This window comes from Mus caroli, unplaced genomic scaffold (assembly GCF_978045245.1).
Source record: "Mus caroli unplaced genomic scaffold, Mus_caroli_1 scaffold_14, whole genome shotgun sequence".
In the NCBI taxonomy this organism is placed as follows: Eukaryota; Metazoa; Chordata; class Mammalia; order Rodentia; family Muridae; genus Mus; species Mus caroli.
The window spans coordinates 75,289,155-75,314,520 of record NW_028227269.1 but is presented as its reverse complement, the minus strand read 5'-3'; the positions used below and the strand labels follow the sequence as shown (position 1 = coordinate 75,314,520).

Genomic DNA, 25,366 nt, shown 5'->3' with positions numbered 1-25,366 from the left:
CTAGGATCTGTTCCTTAAATAAAAGTAGCAAACATGTTTAGGGTTTTTCCTTCATTTAGGCACGTTGCTTGAAATGTAGTTCATTTCAAGACAATAAATAGGCTTATCATTTTTCTTGATCCATTTCTCCTACTGACAAATTCATTTTCCATCTAATACTTAGCCCGAACACACACGCGCACATGCACTCCCACACACTCACACAGTCGTTGCTTTTTAAAGACCCAATAGACTAGACTTGCTCTCCCCTAATACTAGTTCTCAAGAGCAGGCAATTTTCTGAACCCCAGAAAGGATTGATTTTCCTCTCTGGTGCTAACACATTTGGCAGCAGTAAACTGGGTCTCTAGAGAGAACAATTCATTCTTGGGTACCATTTGTATACAGAAATAAATATTTGGTAATCTGAGAACCCACCCTAGCAATTTAGACCAAAAGAAAACTTTATAGGAACCTCCTCCAAATAATTTTGCAACTTGGATTTCATTTTTAATGATATCTGTCTACTCTGAAGAACTGAACAATGAATGGGTCAGCGGGTGTTTTCCCGGTTTAAGAGGTGGGAGGGCATGACATAAGTCACTGTTGTGGGGCGGCCAAATGGCAATGACAGTTAATTCGGCAACACACCGGAGTGTTGGTGAAGAGAAGGGCGTTCCAATCCAGACCCCGATGAAGGCCTTCCAACTAGGGGTGAGCCCAGGTGAGGACCTGCCATTCATAAGCTGGGCCAGGCCGCTGAAGGGGCAACCTAGGTAGGGTGGAGTGATCAAGATCAGGCTTTGAATCGAGGAGAAGAGATGGGACCGGGAAGTCAAGGTTGGGGATCTGGGCTGGGTGGGCGCTCATTCCAACTCCGCCTCTCAGATCGTATCCCTTCCCAACCCTGCCCGGGTCCGGGCACCCCAGGGCTTGAGAGCAGAGCTGGGACCCCGCCCCGGGCGGCCGCGGGGACCCCGACGCTCCCCTCCCCCGCTCCCGCTGCAGCGGCGGTGCAGGGAACGGGCGGAGGGCCGGGCAGGGGCGGCAGCCGCAGCTGTCCCCTCCCACCTCCCGCCAGCGCAAGCTTCCCCGCGACGCGCTCCCGCCGCAGCCGCGCTTCCCCGCGCCAGCGAGCTAGCGAGCGAGCGGGCGAGGCCAGCGCGGGGGCCGGGCCGCTTCCTTCTCGCCACCGCGGCGTCCTGGGGCTGGCTCCAGCCGCGATGGCAGAGGCTGAGCGGGGCTGAGCCCGCAGCCGCCCGCAGCCCTCGGGCCCCCTTGAGTCCCTGCCATGGCGAAACAGTACGATGTGCTGTTCCGGCTACTGCTGATCGGGGACTCCGGAGTGGGCAAGACATGCCTGCTGTGCCGCTTCACCGACAACGAGTTCCACTCCTCGCATATCTCCACCATCGGTAAGGGGCGGTGGCCCGGGGGCGCCCTGTTCTCCCCTCCTGGTGGTTGCTTCTTCATCCCCAGCCCGGAAGGGATTGTGCGCCCCTCAAGGTAGAGGCGGTGAGGCGGGAGGCCAGGGATAGGGAGTGCATACACCTAGGGGGTGAGAGGTCCCCCCACTGGGGCCTGAGCCTGGGTTCCTACAGGTGAGGGGTATATGCTGCCTACAGTCATGGTCTAGAGATGGGAGTTCTGCCTTCTGATAAGGGAGCCTTCCGATCCAAGATGAGAAAACAGGCGGGTGTAGGCCAGAGTGCCCTGAGACAGGGCAGCGAGATTCACAGCCAGTGAAGTGATATACCCACAGCTCCAAATGAAGGGAGGAGAACGGAATCAAAGTGAGGACCAGGCAGTAAGTCACTGAGGTACCCTTAGTTTTAGGATGAGTCGGTGTGGAGCCAGGATAGGAGTGGACAGAGGCAGACTCAGTAGTGAAGGGAAAGCCACAAGGTGGGACGCCTGGAGGACAGGGATACCATAGTGCAAGAAGGAAGATAGGGGTGGGCAGAGACTGTTTGAAGGACGGTGGGAAAATCGGAAATGTCCATGCAGAGCAGAGGGGACGGTGGGAAAATCGGAAATGTCCATGCAGAGCAGAGGGTCAGCAAGTAGGCAGGCCCTACATGAGACCGGGACAAAGGCCTGGTTGGTACCCTGGCAAGGCCATTGAGGGCCACTCTGAGAGTGACTCAGTGGTCTCTCCTTCATGGGCAAGGCAAGGTCCTCTCTTCCAGGAAGTCTGACTTGAGGGGATTCCACCCATATCTGACACCGGGGTACCAGACTTGGTCAGCTGTGGAGGATCCTTCTCGTGGCTCCTGACAGAAACAACCTGCTGACAACCTGGTCATCCAGTAGGAATCCTCTCCTAGAAGGCCCTGCTGCCTTCGGGGAGGGCTCCAGCTCTCCTTGAGAGCTTCCTCTTAAGGCTTTCTTCTTCTCCCTTCACACTCCTCCCCCAACACACACTCCTTGCCAGGAGAGGAGGTTAGGGTAGTTGCAGTCTGGAGAAACAGAGCCTTGTACTTGAGGCAGGCATGGTCAGGCAAACCTGGAGTTCTGCCATTGGGACGGCATGGCCTTGACATGTATGTGACGCTGACTGAGTGCTGGCGGTCCCTCTCATTGTGCTCGTGAGGTCTCCTTGTGTGCTTTCCCCTCCTCAAGTCAGAGCCAGAACAAAACTTGTCTATATTTCTCTGGAACACTAAGGCCAGCTCCTAAGAGACCCAGGAGCTAGGGTTGGGCCACTGTTTGAATAAGAACCATTGTGGAGGGATTAGAAGGGGGCAGATCCTGAGCCTTGCCTGAGCGAGGGCTGCCTACCTCTCTAGAGCTCTTGGAGATGAGACAGGTGTTGGGGAAAGTCATGGGAGTGAGCAGGGAGGGGCCGAGGAGCCATATGGGATATGAGAGAGTTTGCAGGCTTGGAACAAAGGGCAACAGGCTATTACTACGGAAACTTGTCCTGATGATTCTCGACAAGGGTCCGAGGCCAGCAGCTGTTGAGCTATCTGCAGTGAGTCAAGGGGTATGGGGGCGGGGGAGATGGTATGTGCCTGGATTTTGCCTGAAGAACAGTAGTCTGCACCCTGGAGTCATGGGTACAAGTCCTTTGAGGGTTTTACTGGTCCCCATGACTTCAGAAGATCTCAGGACTCCTGCCTACTGTGTGAGGAGTCTGCCTCCCCAGAAGATGTTTGCCTTCCCCCTCTTCCGTAGAAAGAATGAGGGAAGGAACATCTGTTTCTGAAATAAGACATGACCCTGCAGAGGCTGTACTTCCCTTGAAAGAGAACTATCCCTCACCCCCACACTAACCACTTTGTCTTCCTGCCATCTTCTTCCAGCTGGTAGAATGCTAGACAGAGCACAGGGACTTCCCTGGAAACCCTCTGGAGCTCACTGTGTCAGAGGCTGTGGTGAAGAGTTGCGTGGTCTGCTTCTATCTACCCCCATCTCAGCTTTGGCATATGAGGCTAGAACCTAGTCCTGAAGTTTGTTCTCGGCATCAGAAGGTGGCCACGCACACCCCTTTCCACACCAGTCTGCTGATTCCTCATGGTTACAAAGTCCAAGGAAGACAAAGAAATGTTATTCTTTGCTCCAGCCCTTCAAATCTACCCACACCTGGGTTTCTTAAGTGCTTTCTTATTTAAAGCTTATGGAGGCCCTGAGGTTCTCCCCGTCTTGGCTGTGTTTTCCAGCATTAACTGCAATAGAAGGGATAAAGCTGGATGGTCAGAGAGGCTTTCCTTCTGTGATTTGGAAAGTTTCCCAAGGAAGGGGCAGCCAGGAGACAAATCAGAAAGCCAGGGAAACGGGGGCTGATTCATAATTTATCCATTAAGGAGATGTGTGTGCTTGGGAGAGTCCATGTCAGACATTCATTTAGACATCTTTCCTCATTTGTTTTGCTTTCTTATGAATGGAGAAAACGAGGCCATTTGCTAATTACTGCCAAGGCAAGAGTTCAGAGTCTGGGCTCATACTGATGTCGCCTTTGGCTGCTTCTTTTATAATTGACTGTCTATTCTACGTAAGAACCCAAACATTCGATGAAAGAGCCAGCCAGGGAGACTGAGGCACTCATGTCCTCGCCACCTGTCAACCCTGAAGCTGGCACCACTGGTACTCACACTGCTCTCCATACAGCTGAGCTGCCTGCCAGGTGAGGGCTGGTGGGGGAGTGGATTGGCCAGAGCCTTAATGTTCCTGTAGTTTCCTGATATGACTAGCTTATCTGTTAATGTAATGGAGTATTCCCAAGAAGGACCATGCTAGGCATTCTGGTGACATTAAATGCACCCTTTCCTGCCCACAGAAGTCTTTCATCTCATTGAAGCAAGACACGGGCAATAAAGAGTTATTGCCAGGACGAGATAACGTGTCTGCAAGTGCTTGGTAAAGCACCGTTTAGATAGAAAGGATTGACTACAGCCTCACCACTGTAAAGGTCTCATAGTCCTATATGTGCCTGAGGCAGCCTATGAGAGGTGATGCTGCTAATGGGGAAAGGGAGAGCGGTCCTTGTGGATTCCAGCAGGCAGGGGAGGCTGAAGCTGGGCGCTGCCATGTGGGTTGCCCGTGGGTGGGTTCCCGCAGTGGAAGGGAGCAGATGGAACAAGGAGAGCACAGAGAACAGAGGTGAGAAGTGAGTGGGAGCCCATGGGATGCTGGGCAGTCTGGTTGCAGCAGAAGGAAGATTTTAGGACAGAGAACATTCCTCGGTTTGGCGCTGTCTCCTAAACTGTAAGTAATTTGAGGGTGAGGCTTAGTCATGTGCCTTTTAGTTTTTATGGGTGGTAGTGCAAGCCAGGTTTCATCTTACCTCTTGGGAGATAGTTAATGTAAGGCCCAGGTAGCAAAGACCATCATGGCCCTGGCTGTGGCTTGAGCCTAGAAATAGGAGAAAGGCACTGTTTTTAAAAAGTGAGGTACAAAAGATGTTAGCCAGGGAAGGCGGTGAAGACTTTGAAGGCCCATCCAGGGTGTGCTACTATTGGTGTCAGGAGGAACCCCACTCAGCTCCTTTCCATTCCTCTGGGACCGAGAAGCTGCCTGCACTGTCACCTTCGTGATTTGGCTTCCACTCTTGACATGGGAAATGACTCAAACCATCAGGCCCCGCACTTCTGAAAAAGTAGAGAGTATCATGTGACCAGTGTTGTCTGGTCAGGCAGACAGGAGACTTCTGTGGATATTTGTGATCAGGTATCTTCTTTATGGTGGCCTGACTGGGGTGTAATGCTAGCTTGAGGGGGTTTCCCAGGGGTTGGTTTCTGCCCGCCCATCCTTGGTCCTCCATAAGTAGGCTCACCTGGTTCTCTGGGCCTTCTGTTTGACAAGCCTCCCTCGGGCTGCTTTTCTTCAGAGTGGGGAGGGGCTGTGTGACCTCTTTCTGGCTAGACTGGTCTGGCTGCCACAGCTTAGGCTCTGACTGTTTTCTCTTGCCTTAAGAAGTTCAACTGGAAGTTCAACTGGAACTGGATCTGACTGCCTAAAGCAGTCAGATCCAGTTTGTGGTGACTTGGGGCGGGGAGAGGGGAGTCAGAGAGAAGGAAGACCCAGGAGTGCTTGATCTGAGCCTTGGATCTAAGTGATCCGGCAGACACTGGGCAGATGTTTGGGTACTGTGACCCCAGGGTCCGTGTCCACAGGGTTTTCGCAGGTTTCTAGACAGAGGAGCTGGATACAAATTCAATGCGAGACACAGTGAGACTTAGGGCCCAGTCTTTATGCTGCGTGGCTTCATCAGACTTTTGCCGATCTAGGCCAGCCTGAGACCCATCTCCCCCTACTCTGTTCCTCCAGGCCTCGCAGAAAGGAAAGGAAGATAAAAAGCCCTGGGCAGAATGGAAGGAGCCCAGACAATGACCCGCACATTCCATCCCTGAATCCTTCAAACACCCATTTGATCTCTGTGCTTAGTTCTCCAGTTCCAAATAAAAGACTGCGACGGAGCCTTTCTTAATGGTTGCTAGGAAAATTATTGAGGTTAATAGATCCAATGTGCACGTGGGAGAGTCCGCCATAAAACTGTAGCTGCTGTCACTCTTACTATTCTTAGCTCATAAGAATGATATGGCGATGAGTAAATGGCCAGTGATGTGCTATGATGTCATCCTGTCCATCACTTGAAGACTCATCATTTGGATGCTGGGTTTTTTTTTTGGGGGGGGTGTACATACTGGTACCCATGCAGGCCAGAGGTCAACCTTGGATGTCAATCCTCAGAGCTGCCCACCTTGGTTTTTGAGACAACACTCTCTCACTGGGGCCTGGGCTCACCAATTCAACTAGGCTTGCTAGCCAGGGAGCTCAGGGAAGGAGCTGTCTGGCTCAGCCCTACTCCCCCACCCCCCACCCCCACCCCTCAGCTCTGGGATTCCTGCCTCAGCTCTGGGATTCCTGCCTCACCTGACCTTTTGCCTGGATGCTGGAGATTCAGGTCCGCATGCTTGTGTGGCATGCGCTTTACCAACCGAGCTCCTCCCTGGCCCCATCTGGGCACCGTTTATTGAACAACATGAAGCCGGTGTGTGTCAGGCATTAAGCTAGGGCCAGGGATCCAGTGCTAAATGAATGGGGAGAAATCAGAGAGCTGTCTGATGTGCCACAGACGTGGGACCAGTTTTGGGGGTTTTGTTTGTTTGTTTTGTTTTGTTTTAACCTCTGTTCCACGACTGCCAGCTCTGGTGCTGGCAGTGTCTTTGAAGGGTGAGTGTTAGGAGGTACAACAGAGTTGGGTAGCCCAGGAGGGTGAAGGTGGCTGGGGCCCCTCCCAGTTGTCACTCTCTCTCAGTCATCTATTTCTCCATCGAGTTCCTTCCTCCTTTTGACAGAGGCACAGCTCCAGCCTCCCACCCTTTCCCCAAGGATGCCATCCCTGGAAGGGAGCAGCTGAAACCTGCAGTCTTGCTCATCTGCACGTCTGTACCACACTCACAGATCTGCTGGCTTTGAGCACCCCGGTTTCTCTCCTGCCTCCCTGCACTTGCTGGTCCTTTCTCTTTCTCCTCCCCCCTCCCCTCCCCCTCCTCTCCTCCACCCCCTCTTCCTCCCCGCCCTGCACAGACATGGAAATGAGGTTTATAACGTGAAAATCGATATTTGGCCATTACCTTTCTGTCCTGATTGCCAGCTTTTCTCAGTGCGGCTACTTTTGTAATCTAATCCTTGGGCCTTTTCCCTTGTAAAATTGTTACTTATCTGAATAGGCACCTGGCTTCTCCTTGGTTCCTCTGCTTAGCTGGTGAACTTTAGTGAAAGAGGTCTAGGGCTTTCTCCACCTTTAATTCCTTCTGCTCAGGAGGTAGGAGCTAATCATCCACCCTAACTCAAAAAATATTCAGGACAACTTAGTGACTGCTATCTCTGATGCAGGCGACCCGCGCTTCAACTGTCCCCTTTCACTTCTTCTAAACTGGCTTTGGGCAGGCCCTCCATCCTGGAAATCCCTTCAAAGGCTGCCAAAAGGAACCTCTATCCTGCAAGCCAAAAGCCCAACGGAGGGTTCTGCTACCCCTGCACACCCCCTGAAGGGAGCCTGGGATGCAGGACTAAGGATGCCAGATGAGGGTCAGCACGATGATATGAATGCTATGCTTTTATTGCTGGCTTGATGTAGATTTACTGAGAACGCTGGGATGGGGCGCCGTGACCTAGGGAGAGGGCCAGCAGTTGGCTTTGAACGTGGACTAATCTCTGACTGCTCTCCCTTGATTAGAAAATTCTCTTCATTGCTCTTTTCTCTTGGCTTATACTGCGTCCATTCATTCATTCATTCACTCATTCACTCACTCTCTCACTACTTTCTCATTCAATTTTTTCTTGCATGTTTTCAACTTCATTGAATATTATTTAATGACCTGTCCTTCTGCCAGACAAAGAGAAGATGAAATGAAAAGATGTTGCTTTGTCTTCCAAGAGTTCCAAGGGTCATTGGGTGACAGGCTTCCAAATAACCAGAAGATCACCATGGAACAGGGGTGGCATGCCCTCGTGCTTTGAACTCACAGATTGAGGAGTCCCTCCTGAGCAGGTTGATAAGGCGTCACAGAAGTGACATTTGAACAGGATCTTGAAAGCTAAGTCAGTTTCCTCACGGGACAGGGGTCAAGGAAAGGTGCAGGAGAAAAAACATGTGGAGGCTATCTCTCAGCTTGTTGGAACCAGCAGGGACACACCATAGCCCTTCCTGGCTGCGTGTAGAGGCCCTGCCCTTTCCGCTACAGCTGGATTTGTTAGGGTCAGAGCTTAAGATAGTCAGTCTTTGTGTGTGTGTGTGCTTGTGCTTGCATGCATATGTGAGAGTCTCAATAAGATGTGAGGGTCTTGCACATTTTCTCACTTTGTAAGAGCTAATATCACATGCAAGATAATGCTAGCCTCTACTAGCTAGATGCTTGTTGACAGACGCTTGTTGCTTCCTCTGCCTGGAGCCCTGGTCCTTTAGCACTCTCTGCTGTATGCCCTTGACACTGAGACCTCAACCCAGGTACCACCTACCTTGAGAGCTCTTCTCTGAACATCCCACTTTTAGTGCCTCTCCCTCTCTCCTGCTCTGGCTCCCTGACCCTCTCTGAAATGGTGCATCATTTTCTTTCCTCAGTGTCGGTCTGCTCTGCTAGAATGACTCTCAGAGCACAGGCTGTGTTCGCCGCTTGTTTCAGAGAGCCTCGCTTAATCCAAGACACAGTAAGCATTTATGAGCAAGAGGTTTATTTGAACAAAGGAATGTGTACCCTTCCCTAGAGGACTTCCACAGTTCCTTAGGACAGTCAAGGGGTGGGATTGGGTTTGGGGGACTCATAAGACCATGAGAAACTCAATATGTCAGGCACATGTAGGGCTGTGAGAGAAGGGGAGAAAGATTTCTGCAAGGGGTGAACTGTTTCCAGTAGCATCTAGCTCTTTAGCTCTGATGCACTGCATAGAAGAAATCAGACATGGCAGGGAAGGAGGCAGTGACTCCTATGATGGGCATGTGAGTGGAGGTCTCTGGGACATACAAGGATGATAGGTTGGCATTTCAGAGTAAAGTCAAATGTTGCTTATTAGCCAAGGTTCCCAGGGTGAAATGGTGCTTATCAGTCAGGCTGCCAGAGTGACCTTGCTAGACCATGTCAACAGCCAGGGAGCCCTGGAGTAAGATGTTTCTTGGACTCAAGCCTTGGGACCTCAAAATCCTTATAGTCTCATGAGGGTCAGTGCTGGACAGGGGGAACTACTCCACTATCTGAGAATAGCTCCTAAACGCCTACCTTCCCAAAGACTGAGTCTTTTAGCTTCCAAGGGAAAGGAAAGGCCTCCAATTATTATCATGGACTCCCACCTATTTCTAATTTTTAACTTAAAAAACATTTTTTTTTAAATGGCAGGTGAGACAGCTCAGTGGGTATAGGTGCCTGCTGCCAAGTTCAGTCCCTGGGAACACATGGTCAATGGAGGAAAAGGACTTCTTGGAGGTGTCCTCCAAACACACACACACACACGTACACACACACACACACACACACACACACACTTACACCCTCACGTATGTGTACCACGACACACATAGGTGTGCATATGTATACAGGCATACAAAATGAATATGTAATAAAAATGAAACAAATATGATGGGGTGTGTTAGAGGACACATAGTGTGTGCATGTGTTTGAGCTTCAAAGAACAGCTAGAGTATCCTTGTGAGATTTCCAGAATTCCCAGTGGGTAGACATGGGAGTCAGAGTCTTTGAGCCTAGTACTCTGGAGGTTAAAACACACCCTGGAGTAAGTTAGAGGATCAGGAGTCTGTCTAGACTAGGGTACCGTCTTATGTCTCTGCTTCCTGACACTTGCAGAGCAAGGCCGTGGGATGGTGACTAATGTGTTTGTCTTGAGGTCTGTGTACCTTTTCCTCAGAACAAAGCCAGAGTGAGGGACGGTCTGCCATTCCACAGAGGAGAAAGTCAGTCAGCATGTGCTCCAGGGAAGAGTGAGGTAAGAGTCACCAGACAGAAAGCAGAAGGATGCAAGTGACAGGCGGGACACAAGGTTCTCTTCCTTTTCCTGGAAGGACGGTGTGCCTTTGTCTTGAATCCTCTCTCGCTCTCACGTGCCCCTCACTTATGGGGGTGGCATTGTCAGTCTCCTGAGGAGTTATTTGCAGAGTGGGAGGTTTGTTTTGTTTTGTTTTGAGACAGAGTTTCTCTGTGTAGCCCTGGCTGTCCTGCAATTCATCCTATAGACCAGGCTGGCCTTGAACTCAGAGAGCTGCCTACGTCTGCCTGAGTGCTGGGATTAAAGGTGTGCATCACCACTGCCCATCTCGGAGGGAGTTTTGGAGTCAGCCAGTCACTCCCCCTCTACCTAAAGCCTGTTTCAGTGTCGACCAGGGTGATCTGCTTAGAAGTGCCCTCCAGCTATAACTCATAGGAACTGCACATGCCCAGTACGTGCCAGTTTCGTGCCAAGGTGAAGAATGAGAGCTTTCATGGGACTGATGCTTGGTAACTGGAGCCAGCATGGCCCCAGAGATTGGGTGTCTGCCTTGGGTTTCAGCTGTTCCTTATGTGGCGTCTCATTGCTAATGAAAAGGCTCAGGTCACGATGCTGGTCCTTTGGGCGATGGCTGATCATGGTGATAACATTTGGCATCCAGAGACAGCCCTGTTTCCACTTAAGCATGTGGCACTCAAGTTGGTGGACTGGCAAGCTGGCACCTGGTCTTAACCCCTGAGGTGCTGGCTAGAGGGAGGCAGCTGCTGATACCCACAGGGACAGCTTAGGTTTGTCATACTCCGAAGACCCCATGGGTTCCAGGGTTGGTAAACTTTGCTTTTTGCTTGGTCTAGAGCTCTGCTCTGCTCTCCTTCTCCCCAACAGGAAGCACTCTCCACTTCCTAGGGTTCTTTCCATGGCCCAAGCTGTCACTCTCGGTTTATGTTCTGGTTTGCCTTGGGTTACTGTGATAAAACACTCTAACCAAAAGCAGTTTGGGGGAGGAAAGGGTTTGCTTGGCTTACACTTCCTGGTCACAATCAATCACTGAGGGAATTCAGGGCAAGAATTCAACAGGAACTGAAACAGAAATCATGGAAGAATCTTGCTTACTGGCTGGCGCACTGGTTCATGCCCAGTTAGCTTTCTCATACACTCCAGGCTCACTTGCCTAGGGATGGTGTTGCCCACAGTGGGCTGGGCCCTCCTATGTGTTGGTGATGTATCTATCACCAATCAAGACAGTCTTTTATAGATATGCTCACAAGTATGTCTATAAACAAGGCAAATCTTCAACTGAGGTTCCTTCTATCCAGGTGACTCTAGGTTGTGTCAAACTGAGAAACAAACAAACAAAACTGACCACCCAGGAGAGTCTCCACTTTCCTTCTCTAGGGGAGATTGATAAGGTCTTCAGCTAGCATTTCATAAAGCAGTATGCCAGATTTTGTTAGGGTTTTTATACATTTTCTCCTGCTCTTCACAAGAATCTTCTGACATTGGGATTGCCCTCCGCCAGCGGACAGGTGCAGAACTGGAAACCTAAAGAGATTAGCCAGCACTCCCATGACCATGCAAGTGACTAGCGGTAAAGGCTGAATTGGAAAGAGAATTCTGACCACCTATTGTGTTCTTTTTGTTGTTGTTTTATTTTTGTTTTGGGATTTTGTTTGTTTGTTTTTGTTGTTTGTTTTGTTTTGTTTTGTTTTGTTTTGTTTTGTTTTGTTTTGTTGAGACAGAGTTTCTTTGTTTAGCCCTGACTGTCCTGGAACTCACTCTGTAGACCAGGCTGGCCTCAAAATCACAGAGATCTACCTGCCTCTGCCTCCCTGGGATTAAAGGCATGGACCACCCATGGTGTTCTTTTTTGTTTTTGTTTTTGTTTTTTTGAGACAGGGTTTCTCTGTGTAGCCCTGGCTGTCCTGGAACTCACTTTGTAGCCAGGAATCCGCCTGCCTCTGCCTCCCAAGTGCTAGGATTAAAGGCGTGTGCCACCACCACCCGGCCCATGGTGTACTTAATGTAGTCCCTGTGTGCATTCTGAGGGCTGTCCTTGTCACCTTCAGCAGTGGGCAGGAAGAGTCCCAGACAAGTCCTGTTGCTTTCTTTCTAGAGCCTTCACCTTCACTGCGAAAGAAGAGAGCTGGCAAGCCTTTAGGATATTTTTGGAACCAAGTAAGCACCAGGTTTTGTCTCTGGCCCTGTCCTTATGCCACCCCAGATGTCAATGCCCAGAGAAGAGTCTTGACCATCTCTCCAGTCACTGAGGCTGGTACTAGAGCTGGGCTCAGTCCTGGCAGTCTCTGGACAGTGCTGTGGGAGACTGATGCTTCAGGGGGTAGAGGCCACACAGCCAGAAGCCAGCAGGAAGAGAAGAGGCCCGAGGTCCCCTAGTGCACAGCTACTTGGAGAAGGCAGCACCTTCCACAGACAGACAGTACCTGGTGTTGGCACTTACCTAAGGTGTCAGTGGCTGTGAGGGGTTCTTAAGGCACAGGTGCATAGCTATGCTCTCTGGGGACAGAGATTTATTCCTAGTACTGTGCTTATACAGAGGCAAGTCTTACAAAAAAAAAAAAAGCAGTTAATAACAAAAGCCTTAAACCCATATTTTGTCTTCTGGCCCTTAGCAGCTTTATTTCTAGTTGGGGCTTGGAGACAAGAGTAAGAGACAGTAAAGACAGGGAACTTTGTTTTCAACACCCCTCTTCCGAACCCATGGTTGGAGTATTGCCTACCAATGTGGGAAGCCATTTAGGGGGCAGTGGACAGTCATAGGCCGAGACTCCTTTGGAAGTCCTAAGACACTTTTGGGTATCACTAAGCCAAGTATCATGGCTGTGCAGATACTCGGAGGCTGAACTTGGAGAGCCTGGTCTAAACTGACTCCAATACCGTGGTATAGCAGCAGCATCCCTGGCTCCAGCCAGCATGTTTGCTATGCATGCCTCTGGTCCTTTCTAGCATCCTTTTGCCCATGTTTCTCCTGATAGGACCCAGATAAGCCTTTCACTTCATCTGGAGGAAGCTGACTGGCTTCTTTTCGTTTCTTGCCTCAGCTTCCTAAGGATCTGGGACTACACGTGTGTGCCTCTATGCTGGTTTGGAGGGAGTTGGTCTGAAGTTAGTTAGCTAACCCTCTTTGCTCATGTTGGCCAGGCCACCGTGGGAATCACCACTGAGCTACCTATCCACAAAGAACTCACAGCACCCAAACCTAATTTCTTGAGCAGAGGATTTGGCTCTGTAGTTTTAGCCACAAAGGGGACTGGCTCCATGCCGGATACAGCATGTTACTGGGCTTTGGGCACTGAGTCGGAAGAGACCCCATCTGATCATTCCTCGGCCTCAGAGGGTTGGAAGCCACTGGCTGAGTTAAGAGCATCCCTGTACATCTTAAGAGACTGGTTTTTCCAGTTCTGACTCAGCAATAGGATATGGGCACATGAATAAACTGGTTTCTACGTGCCTTGCAATAACAGTATCCACGCCTATGAGCTTCACCGGGATTCTATAGCTAAGAGGCATCTTTTTTTTTTTTTTTTTTTACAAAGACAAATATTATTATTAGCCTTGGGTGTGGTTCTGCCTGGAGATTGGCTGGGGGTTCAGCACGCATTACTGAGAGTTTGCATCTCTCCTGCATGCTGTTCCTAACCTACCAAGGATAGCAGGGCGGCAAGGATCTTGATGGTGAAATCTGTTTTGTATTGGGTCCTCGGGTTTTACAGTCCCAGAGCTCTCAGGAGCCTTAGTCGGTGGACAGAAGGCAGGCGTGTCAGTGACTGTTGTATTGCTGTGATAAAACACCAGGACCAATGCAACTTAGAGGAGGAAGGGTTTGTTTAGCTTTTTTTTCCAGGGGGATGTGCATTCATCCTGGTAAGAAGCAGACACAAACTGTGGCTGGAGCAGAAGCTAAGGGCTCTCACATCTTGAATTCCGAGCAGGAAGCAGAGAGAGAGAGAGAGAGAGAGAGAGAGAGAGAGAGAACTCACTGGTAACAGAGAGAGAGAGAGAGAGAGAGAGAGAGAGAGAGAGAGAGAGACAGAAGAGAGAGAGAGCTCATTGGTAACAGTTCCAGGTCTTGACACCTCAAAGCCTACAGCAATTGACACATTTCCTTCAACAAAGCCACACTTTTTTTTTTTTTTTTTTTTTTTTTTTTTTTTTTTTTAGACAGGGTTTCTCTGTGTAGCCCTTGGCTGTCCTGGAACTCACTCTATAGACCAGGCTGCCCTGGAACTCAGAAATCCACCTGTCTCTGCCTCCCAAGTGCTGGGATTAAAGGCCACACTTCCTAAAGCTACCCAAACAGGGCCACCGACTGGGGACCAAGCATTCAGCAGAAGAACATTCTCATTTAAACCACCATGGTAGGAATAGAAACTGCAGGTAGTTAGGTGTTGTACACTTGCTATTTAATTATCCACAGTGACCCTTAGAAGGCAAGTGGTACTCTCCTTCTACAGGTAAGAAAATGAAAACTGGCAAAGAAATTAAGATTTGCCTGTAGTCATATATTAAGGGCCCAATTCAAACTCAGGTCCTTCTGATTCCAGGGCTAACCAATGTCTCTTCCCTACATTCTATTCTCAGACTTCCTCTTGCTAACTTCCCGCCATAGTCTGCACCAGTGGTTCTCAGCCTGTGGGCCTCGACCCTTTTGGGGGTCAAATGGCCTTTCAAAGGGTCACCTAAGACCACCAGAAAACACAGATATTTACATTAAATTCATAATAGCAAAATTACAATTATGAAGTAGCAATGAAAATAATTTTATGGTTGGAGGTCACCACAACATGAGGAACTGTACTATAGGATTGTAGCGTTAGAGAGGCTGAGGGCCACTGCTTTACACAGTCTGTTAAAATACAGTTTCCAGGTCTTACTCAAAGTATGACTTAGTGGATTTAGGCAAGTTAAGGCAGCTATATTCCTTTTTCTTTCTTTTCCTTAATTTTTATTATTTATGTTTTAAGGTGGCTGCCTTAAAATGAAAAGAATAAAAGAAAAAAAAATCCTCCCGGGTAATTCTAAATTTAGCCAAGGTTTTGCAAAGTATACACTCTGAAAGAGACTGCCCACGCCGCCTGTCTTGACAGTTCAGGTGCAAAGCTTTTGCACTACGTGGCTGGCAAACTTAAGATATGTGGGACTCTCCTGAAACAGTCTGCTGGCCCTGCATCACTGGGGTTCTGACTCTCCAAGGCTGAAGTAGGATCCAGGCACTCCCCTTTCTAAGTCCAAGATGATGCTATAAGGCTGCAAGTCTGGGAATGCCCTTTGGAAACTATTGTCCTGAGAACTCAGGGACTGAGGTCCAATCCACGGACCCTGAAGCAAGATATAACTCCTCAGGCTTGAGTTCACACCTCCTGAATCCGAATCTGTGTGCATCTTAATTCTGCCTTAGAGAGGCAAGGCGTGAGCAAACCCTGGGGTGGAGGTAGATGGAGACTCTCTCTCTTTTCTAGGAGAGGCAAACGTGGCAAACAGGGAGGAGCTTCGGGTTAGGATGAGCAGCAGGGAGGACTGCTGGGAGATGGACTCCAGAAGGGGAGAGGACTCTTCTGTGAGGAAGAAAGAGAGGTAGTGGGCCTGAGAGGAGATGCTGTGGAAAGTCACTCTGTTGCTGGCTAGCTTGAGGAATGGGCACACAGGGGCTCAGGGACAGTCGCATGAGGCTGTGACAGGTGAACACATTTGAATGATTAGCTTGCTGAGCAGCCATTAGCCTGAGGTGGGGAAGCTTGAGTCTACAGCGGACTCCGTCAGGCCAGTATTTTGATTGTGTCTTGCAACAGAAAACAAACAAACAAACCCAACAGCCATGCAGCATAGAGCAAGGTCTTGGGTCAGCATATGGTACTGCCGACCAGGGTCCCATTGGTAGGATGGATAGAATGGAAAGCTCAGGGGAGGAGGGGACATAGAGGAGGAGAACATGGAGATCCTTGGGCGATTACAGCTTTTATATTTAAAGAAAAAGATGGGGGCAGTCCTTCAGAAGATACAGTCCATTCCTTCCTTCATACATTAATAAATATGAATAAGCCAAGAGGAAGGCCTTTAGTCCTCAGACTATTTTTTTTAAGATTTATTTATTTATTTTATGTATATGAGTACACTGTAGCTGTACAGATGGTTGTGAGCCATTATGCTGGGAACTGAAACTGCCCCACTCACTCCAGTCCAGTTGACTCCGGTCAGCCCTGCTCGCTCCAGTTGGCCCTGCTCTCCTAAGACGTGTTAAAACAAACTTGGAGTGGCTAGGTTGCAGTATAGCCTGTAAAAGTGGAGGTTGCTGGAATCTCAGAATTGCCCAGTCTTGACTCGTGCCCAAGGTCCAAGTGAGGGAAGACCAAACAGGAATGGGGCTCCAGCATCAATCGAGTCTGTGACTTCCACATCTGCTTATCCCTTCTGCCCCTTCTAACAGCATCCTCTCATGGGGAAGGTCTCCTTAGGATTGGCAGCTCCTCCTTTCAGCACAGGACCCACAGGAAACCAAACAGTGAAGACTTCTCTTTTGGTTTACATTTTTTTTTTTTTTGGTCCATGTGATAAAATGTCAGACTAAGCTGGGCGTGGTGGCGCAAGCCTTTAATCCCAGCACTCGGGAGGCAGAGGCAGGCGGATTTCTGAGTTCGAGGCCAGCCTGGTCTACAAAGTGAGTTCCAGGACAGCCAGGGCTATACAGAGAAACCCTGTCTCGAAAAACAAAAAAAACAAAAAACAAAAAACAAACAAACAAAAAAAAATGTCAGACTAAAGTGACTTAAGGAAGGTGGAGTTTACTTGGGCCCACAGTCTGAGGGCCATGGCAGAAGCTTGAGGGAGCTATCACATTGCATCTGCAGTGAGGAAGGAAACAGGAGGAACTAAATGCACGGGCCCTGCTTGCCTTCTCGCTTTTACTCAGCTTAGGACCCCCATATCTTGAAATGGCACCCCCCACACATTTAGGGTGAATCTTCCCACCTCAGTTGATACAATCTAGAGACTCCCTCTCAGTCCGAAAAGCTTGTGATTCCAGATTCCTGCTGAGTTGATAATATTAACCACTTCCATGAGGGGTTAACATGCTAACACACAACTCTCCCCCCACACACTCCCCCCCCCGAATTGGTACGGGGGTGGGGCATGCATTCCAGCATCAAGCAAGCCCTTGTTTGAAACTCTGATCCGCACTGTGCTAACCTCAGGCAGGTTATTTGCATCTGAGCCCTTCCTTCCTACTGGCCCCTGTAAGGGGAGGCACCATGTGTCTCTGCTGCTGTGCCCACCTTGAGACTGAGACCTGTGCAGGGCACAGTGGAAAATTTCACGGATGTTCAGGGGTTGAGGCAATACAACTCTCCTATGAATACTTTGAACAAGGAACACTCCTGACCAGGCTACGAGTGTGAGCTAGGTTTATTATATGGGGAATTCCCTCTTCTTTCTTGGACGAAGGTACCATTCTTTGAAACAAGAATGTCTTGATTCTTGCTTACCTCCTATGTCAGGTTCTGAGGAGAAGCCAATTCCTTGTAACTATTTGTCCAAGGAGGGAGGAAGTAGGCTGCTGCCTCCCACCAGGGCCAGGTGTCCCTCTCCTTTCATCCTCTTCCTCTTCATCATCCTTTCTCTTGACACAGGGAAGAATGCCATTTGGAAAAGTACAGCCGCGTAGATATGAATCAGCTCAGGCAGGCATGATTCATGCCTGACCGGCTTGATTTAGTTTGGGTCTTCCATTCCGAAGCTTCTTCTCCCTTCTGATTAAAAGATGATTGTTCTTGGTGGTGGGAGGGGAGAGGCTGACTTTAATGTCTCTTTTGGTGGAAACCTGGGGACAGGAGAGATAAGAGAACATGCTTTCCTGCTTGGCAAAGCCCAGATGTGGAGGGAGAATGCCGACGGGGTTGGGAACACTGGCATCCTTGGGACCTTCTGGACTGGATGTTCAGCTGCTGATGGATAGCGCACAGTACCTTTCCCATGTTCCCCAGCTCAAGACCGTGGATTGTGATGCCCTGTGAGTAGCTCTTGAATCCATGGGCACAGTGCCTGGGCACAGTTGGGGCTGGGAAAGGCATGGTGATCCAGGCATCTCTCCTGGCCCTGCCAGATGGCGCTCACTTCCCTTGTTGTAGATTTCCTCAAATGTTTCTCCTCTGGGTTCTTGGTTCTGGTAGGACTGGCAGTTTAGCGCTTCAGGGCCTAGGACAGAGGAAGTGGAGAACTCTGGGTTTCCTGTACCTTCCTGCTTTCCCTATTAGTTGACGGTCTTGGTGCAACTGCTGCATGCCTGGCACTGTACTCAGTCAGTGATAGCTGCAGTGGAGTGTGCAGGCCAGCACTGTCTCTCTCAGGGGCTTCTTAGCAACCAGATCAGAATTTGTAATGTTCCCACTTTTTCTTCCCTCTCTCTGTAGCCCTGGCTGTCCTGGAACTCACTCTGTAGACCAGGCTGGCCTCAAACTCAAAAATCTGCCCACCTTTGCCTCCCCAGTACTGGGATTAAAGGCATGTGCCACCACCACCTTGGCTGTTTTGGCTGTTCCCACTTTTTACTGCCAAGGAAATGGAAGCTTGGGAAGTGAAATGGACATTCCCCATTCAAAGCTCTAAGTGGCTCATTAGGATCTGTTTAGAGTTAAAATGTTAGTGAAGGAGCTTGCTTCTGGTCACCTCTTTGTCACATTTGACCAAAGCGGAGTCCCTTCCATGCTTTTTGAGTGTCCCAGCCTTCTTTGAGGGAGCCCTTCCTGACTTGCTTGCTTTCTCCAGGTGTTGACTTTAAGATGAAGACTATCGAAGTAGACGGCATCAAAGTGAGAATACAGATTTGGTGAGTCGAGCCAAGGAGGAGGAGGGTAATGGAGAGAGGGCTCTGAGCTGCCCCCGAGTACCCCTGTCATTTGTAAACCTGTGCTCCATCCGAGATAACTGGGTACCTCTATGAAGAGCGAGATCAGAAACCCCCATCTCCTGTTCTGTAAACCTTAATCTCAGCAAACCGTGGGAGTGAGGAGAGCTCACCAAAGGGAAGGAAGTCGGGGGAATTGGTAGAATAGTGTTGTGGGCTTATCTCAGAATTAGTGGTACTCTGTACCACTGCGCTTAAGACAGGGAGGCTGAAAGTACCACTCTCTGGTTTAGCTTGGGACTGTTTTTTGAGATTGCCTCAGTACTAACCACATGGTGCAGTTTCCACTATTGGTCACCAGGGGCTGCTGTGTCTCTGTGTCTCTCTGGCCTAAAGGTCTTGGAAGCCCTTACCACTCACTTAATATGGAGACACCTCCCAATCCTAGAATACTGTGGGGAATTGCCTTTAGAGATGTCCTGGTCACTGGGTGTGTGACAGATCCTCCCATCTGCTCAATCACGGCCACAGTGGCTGAGTTCTGGAGAGCTGTCTAAGGCTCTGTCAGGTTGTAGGTCCTAAGAAGAGTACCTGGGGCCTTGCCCGTGCCGATGCCAAGGACCAGGCCTCCCCTGGAAGATTGGGGTGTGTTTGGATACTCTTGGGGATTAGAGCACTACTAAGTGTTCACCCTGAAATTCTGCAGTATTTCCTCTTAGGGTACAGGGACTCCCTAGCTCCTGCTTCTCATCTTCTATCCCTATGGCCTCTTCTCTGAGAGACTGGCTTTTTCTTGCAGGGACACAGCAGGGCAGGAGAGGTACCAGACTATCACAAAACAGTACTATCGGCGAGCCCAGGTGAGCCACCACTTCAGGGTCAGACCCGGGAGACTGCTACTCACACTTTCAGCACTGGGTGTTCGAGATGCCTGTGTCACTGAACTCTGAGGTGGAGTCCTCAGATTGCCCGCTGGGGGGGGGGGGGGGCTTGTTCTTTCCCACTAGTCGTTTGTTCTGCAACCATTCAAAGACCGCTTAGCGTACCTTCTTCACTCTCACACACAGCCTCTGCTCTGCCTCCTCTACCTCATGCCACAGAGCCTGGTCAAATCAGGCACTGCCCTCCTATCTGGGAGCAGCTGAGGGAAAACAAGCATGGCTGAGGCATCCTCACTGTAGGCAGGGAGAAGGGGGTGGGCCGGACATACAAGGACACCAGTCTGTACATGACTGTACCTTCTTCTATGTATGTCTCCCATCTGTGTGTCTCTCTCCCCCTCTCTTTCTCAGGGAATATTTTTAGTCTACGACATTAGCAGTGAGCGCTCCTATCAGCATATCATGAAGTGGGTCAGTGACGTGGATGAGGTAGGAGACACCGCCTTTCTGATGGGATGGAGGAAGGGTGCTTAGGGGAAAAGAAAACAGGGGCCATGGGACAAAAGCAAGCTCTAAGGGTCTGTCAAACAATCTTGCCTTTTCTGACTTGACTTAGAGACCTTTGGGCAAGTTGGGCTGGAAAAGCCAACACTTCCATACCCGTATGCGGTATACCCCGCAAGGCTTTGTAGCCGTGTCTTTCCTGGAGATGCGTTAGTCCCAGGACTGCCTCATGGGCAGCTCCCTTCCCAAACCCTCAGGGCCAGGTGGAATTGCAAGTCTGGGCTTCTAGATCTGCTTGTGCACCCGGTGCATCCTTGGCAAGGCCATGTTGACTCCTTGGGTCCCCAAGCCCTCATCTGTCAACTAAAGGCTAAATGAAGCCCAGTGTCGTTCAGACACCATTCCTTCAGCCCAAAGAGGCTTCTGTTGTGGTATCTTCTACCCTATGATGTCCCTGTGACACTCAGGGGTATTGGTATTGTGGTCCCCATGACACTCCATTCCCAGACTCACAATGGAGGCTGAGCGCTCAGTACCAAGCCCTTCATACTCTGGGTTTCCCCAGTCTTTTTTTTTTTTTTTGGTTTTCGAGACAGGGTTTCTCTGTGTAGCCCTGGCTGTCCTGGAACTCACGCTGTAGACCAGGCTGGCCTCGAACTCCCTCGAACTCAAATCCGCCTGCTTCTGCCTCCCAAGCACTGGGATAAAAGTTGTGCGCTACCACTGCCCGGCTAGTTTTCCCTATTCTTGAATACCTGTGACAAAAATATATAAATTAGACATGGTAAAAAAAAAAAACAACAACAATAATAGCAAGATTGCAACGTGCTACAATAAAGGTTACTTATGAATTGTTTGTTTCTGGAATGTTGCACGTAATATCTTTTAGATCAAGGCGGACTGGTGGTAATTGAAATTGTGGAAAACAAAACTGCAGATACAGGCTCCTGTATGATGGGAGCCTGTTCTGTCTCGAGGTCTTGAATGCGGCGGTGGTGGAGGCCGGTGGAGCCGGTCTGGGATCTGGAAATGAAGAAGGGCCCTCGATTACGCTCACCTCTGTTTGTCCCTAGTACGCTCCAGAAGGAGTCCAGAAGATCCTAATTGGGAATAAGGCTGATGAAGAGCAGAAACGGCAGGTGGGGAGAGAGCAGGGGCAGCAGGTAGGTGAAGTCCCACCCTTCAGGGTTTCTGTGGCACTAGCAGGGCCTGTGCTGAGAGCAGGGACCCAGGAGTGCACGCACAATGCAAGGCTGGGGAGTCAGCACCGTTGAGAGAGAGAGAGCTTGCTTTCTGGTCCTCAGGGGTCCTCATGGGGGAAAGTAAGCGCTCTCAGGCAAGGTGCGCAGTGCCCTAAACAGGGTACTGCTTTGCTCGGAAGACCTCCTCTGTGACAATGAGGAAGGAGCTGCTGACATTTTTAACAGCATCTGTGCACAACGGACCTTTTGTGGTCAGGGGACCATCTCCCACTCCATCCCTTCCACACCCTGACTCCACACGCCTGGAAAGTGGGAATGAAGGGTCCCCCCCCCCCGGTAGCCAAGCCAGGGGGCAGAGAGAGTCTAAGCATCCCACACATGCAGGGAGACCATGCTCCCACACAGCAGAAAGGGTGATACCCTGAGGCAAGAGCCATCCTCTTAACCCTGAACACCTCAGGAGTCTTCCTCTTCCTCTGCAGTCAATAGCATTCCATTAGTCCTTAAAATAAAATTGATTTTGGGGGGGGCATAAAAAAATAACACAAGGTCATTAACATGTGAAAATAGAGACATACCCTACAAGAGTAACGGTTTTTATTGAGCACTCTCTATACACGTGGCACGGTGGTAAGTGCTCTTAGCTGTGTGACCCCGTGTAGTCATCCTGCAACCCCGCATGCAGACACCATCATTCTCCTTTAACAGAGGATGGAGCTGGGCCTTGGAGAGAATTAATAGTAACTTGTTCCAGCTTTTACCGCTCTTGAGTGACAGCATGGCGCCTAGACTGGCTGTTATACTCACAGTCCATTTTCCTCATTTATAGGCTTCATGTTGTCGTCTTTCTGTCCTGATATAGTGGTATGTGTGTGTGCGTGCGTGTGTGCGTGCCTGTGTGTCTGTGTGTCTATGTGGACTTGGATGAAATGGGTGCACACATGCCTCTGTGTGTGTGTGTGTGTGTGTAGACTTGGATGAAATGGGTGTATCGGTGGGACATCTTGTCCCATTCTCTGCCAGCCTATGTCCTAAAAAGCCCGCAGTTTCCTGAGAAGTGAGGCATTCCGTGCAGTCTGCTCAGGGTGTGCAATGGCAGAGGCACACACCAGGAGGCACAGGCCGCCCCTCCCTCACTGACTCTCTTTCAGAAATGCCCTTGTCTTGCAGCTGGCTAAGGAGTACGGCATGGACTTCTACGAAACAAGTGCCTGCACCAACCTTAACATTAAAGAGGTGAGAGCGCCAGGGACTTCTCCTCTGTCTCTGGTGGGATGGTGGGAAGACGCGACAGAAAGGAGCCAAGATAAGATGGGCGACCCCTCCCGCGTGGGCACTTGCAGGGTCTCCAGAAGCAAAGGTGGATAGGCTAGCCTAACGTGTGTTCCTTGGCTTCCCAGTCCTTCACTCGTCTGACAGAGCTGGTGCTGCAGGCCCACAGGAAAGAGCTGGATGGTCTCCGAACACGTGCCAGCAACGAGCTCGCACTGGCCGAGCTGGAGGAAGACGAAGGCAAACCTGAGGGCCCAGCAAACTCTTCAAAGACCTGCTGGTGCTGAGGGTTCTGAGTGGAATCCCCCAGCCCCCTTCCCTCAGGAGGCCCGTGGAGGCAGGGAGTCTGGGCTTTGCCCACCACCGTCCTTTCATTTGACAATCCTGTTGAAAACCAGTAGCTGCTACTCCCCTGCCTGGCCCTTCGAGCAGCTCTGCTGTGGTCTCTGAGCAGCCTCTGCCCCCAGCCCCTCTAATTCTGGAGTGGTGACCTTTCAGCCTGTTTCCCAGCCGCAGGCCTCCTGTGACCCCAGAATGTGCTGCGACCACCCCAGGCTTCTGGGATGCTGGTCAAGGCTGGAATCAAGGCCACTTCAAGATTCCTTAGTGCATCTCGTGGGCTCTCTGCTTTTTCTCTTCTTTCTTCTCTTTCTCCACTCCCTCCCCTCCCTTGTAATTCGCATCCCCCATCATCCCAGTCTCTCCTCCCTTGTCTGTGTGTCCTGCCAAGCACTGCTACTGCAGTTCCTTCCTTCTTTCCTTCCTGATTCTGCCTAAGGGAATGGACCCAGGCTCTGCCCCAGGGAGGACTGTTCACCCTGCTCCGGGGTGGGCTGAAGGCTAAGGGTGCTTCTTCCTCCTTGTGCCGTGGGCTGCCTCCCCAGTGGCCTGGGAAGGTAGAACACTGAGGTAGGAAGGAAACACTACTAGGTGGCCCTCAAGCCTGGACTGGCCTCTTCTGCCTTTGCCTTCTGCTGGTGTTCTGGCCTTGCCTGGCTGCCTCTGTGCCTCTGTGAGGAACTGAGTCCAGAGGCAGGCACAGCAGAGAAGAAAAACCGAAAGAAACGATGGGGTGGCAGGGATTAAGTCACCTCTGTTCTCTACCTCCCATGCCTCTCTCCTCACCTGGATTCACAAATTTAAAGATGGGGATCGAGGTCTGAGGACACCAAAGGGCAAGGGGAGCCTTGGGGTCAGATACTGTATAGTCAGCTGTGAACTCCAGATAGAGGCAAGAGCGGATGTGCGGGCTCCCAGAACCAGGGTTAGAGCAAGAGCAGAGGGAGCTTCGCAGAACAGCGAGTGCTGTGGCGACTGCAGGGCATCAGAGGTGACAAGTAATCAACCACTCCTCTTTCACTGAACCCAGCCTTAGGAAGTTAAGGTTTCCCCAGATCTGGACAACAGGCCTTAAGACAAGGGAAGAGAAGGGTGGGTATGACGGAAATACTTGGTGCTGTTCTGCCTTCCAGGACTCCCTCCCCCTGGTTCCCTTATTTCTAAGTCGGCTTTGCCAGCTGCTGTGTGGCTACCAAGGGAGGGAAAGAGACACCCTCCTCCAGAGTTCTTTGCTCAGGAAGTTTCTTTAACCCTGTGGTCCAAGAGTAGCTTGAAGGAGGCCCCTGAAAAACAAACAAACAAACAAAGCCAACCCTGGTAGGGTTCGTCCTTACATTCCCAAGGTGGGAGGAGCTCAGGTAAGAGAAGAGTCCCAAGATGCACTTCAAACCTGGGGCTGGAGCCAAAGCAGAGGAAGAACTGGGCACTGACCAAGGTCCTTTCAAATCCAGGGCACAGCTGTGATGACAGAGAGCCCCACACCTCTTTAGTCCTCTAAAAAGGGAGATGGGGGGGAAATCAATGGGGATCTCTCCCTGACTTAGCAAACAAGGAAACAGGCAGAAGAGAACAGCTCAGGATTACCGGTGGAGGGAAAAGGAGCCATTGTTCGCTAAAGAGAAACAGTGTTGTGAAGACTGGACCATGACTGGCTGAGGTGGCTTCCTTGGGGACTGACTCCTGGGTAGTAGTAAGCCTTAGGTAGCAGACCTGCCTTCAGCCAGGGACCTGAGGGGAGCTTCTACAGGGCACAGGCTGTCCCAAGTGTCACTGTCTTCTTGTCCCAGCCTCTTAAGAAAGGACTTGATTTTTATTACCTTGAGGATTCTGGGAGGGAATCCGGGGCTGTGACTCTGTACCCTGGTCACTCTGAAGTATAGCAACAGAAGGAAGCTGGGATATGAAGAACACCTGTGCTTGCTCTGTTCTGGAGTTTGCCTCACCCTAACTGCCAGTCTGGGATGTGGCTTGGGCTGTGTCATTGGCCTTGACTGTTCAGCAGGCTTTCCTGGCCTGTCTGCCCATGACCTGAGATCAACTCACCCTGGTACACCACCTGAGTCCCACTATCTCCCTGTGATGGGTGACCTTTGTGTACTGTGTCTTGGGTCCATTATATGAATTGTGAGCAGGGTTCATCTATTTTAAACACAAATGTTTACAAAATAAAGAATATTTCAAACCATAGGTGTATGAGTCCTGTATGAATCTCTGTGAGGGAGAAAGTATTATCAGGACATTGATGGTGACATGGGAGACAGTGAAACTGAGAGAAGAGGTCCTAGAATCCTAAAGCCCAGAATGACAAGGGACCTGGTGAGCTTTGTTTGTCTTCCTTAGTGACATCTGCAGAAGAGCCCAAAGCAACCCACCCCCACCCCCACTGCCCA

At 50.3% G+C, this 25,366-nt stretch overlaps 1 protein-coding gene across 1 annotated transcript; it reads left to right on the top strand.

Moving 5' to 3' along the window:
• Positions 1-951: 951 nt before the first annotated feature.
• On the top strand, positions 952-25,153 carry Rab15 (RAB15, member RAS oncogene family). The gene is made up of 7 exons (XM_021178670.3): positions 952-1,394; positions 18,700-18,760; positions 19,578-19,638; positions 20,071-20,148; positions 21,237-21,326; positions 22,536-22,601; positions 22,766-25,153. Exons 1-7 carry the CDS (start codon positions 1,271-1,273, stop codon positions 22,922-22,924), a joined length of 639 nt encoding a protein of 212 aa, XP_021034329.1. The 5' UTR covers positions 952-1,270; the 3' UTR covers positions 22,925-25,153.
• Positions 25,154-25,366: the final 213 nt, after the last annotated feature.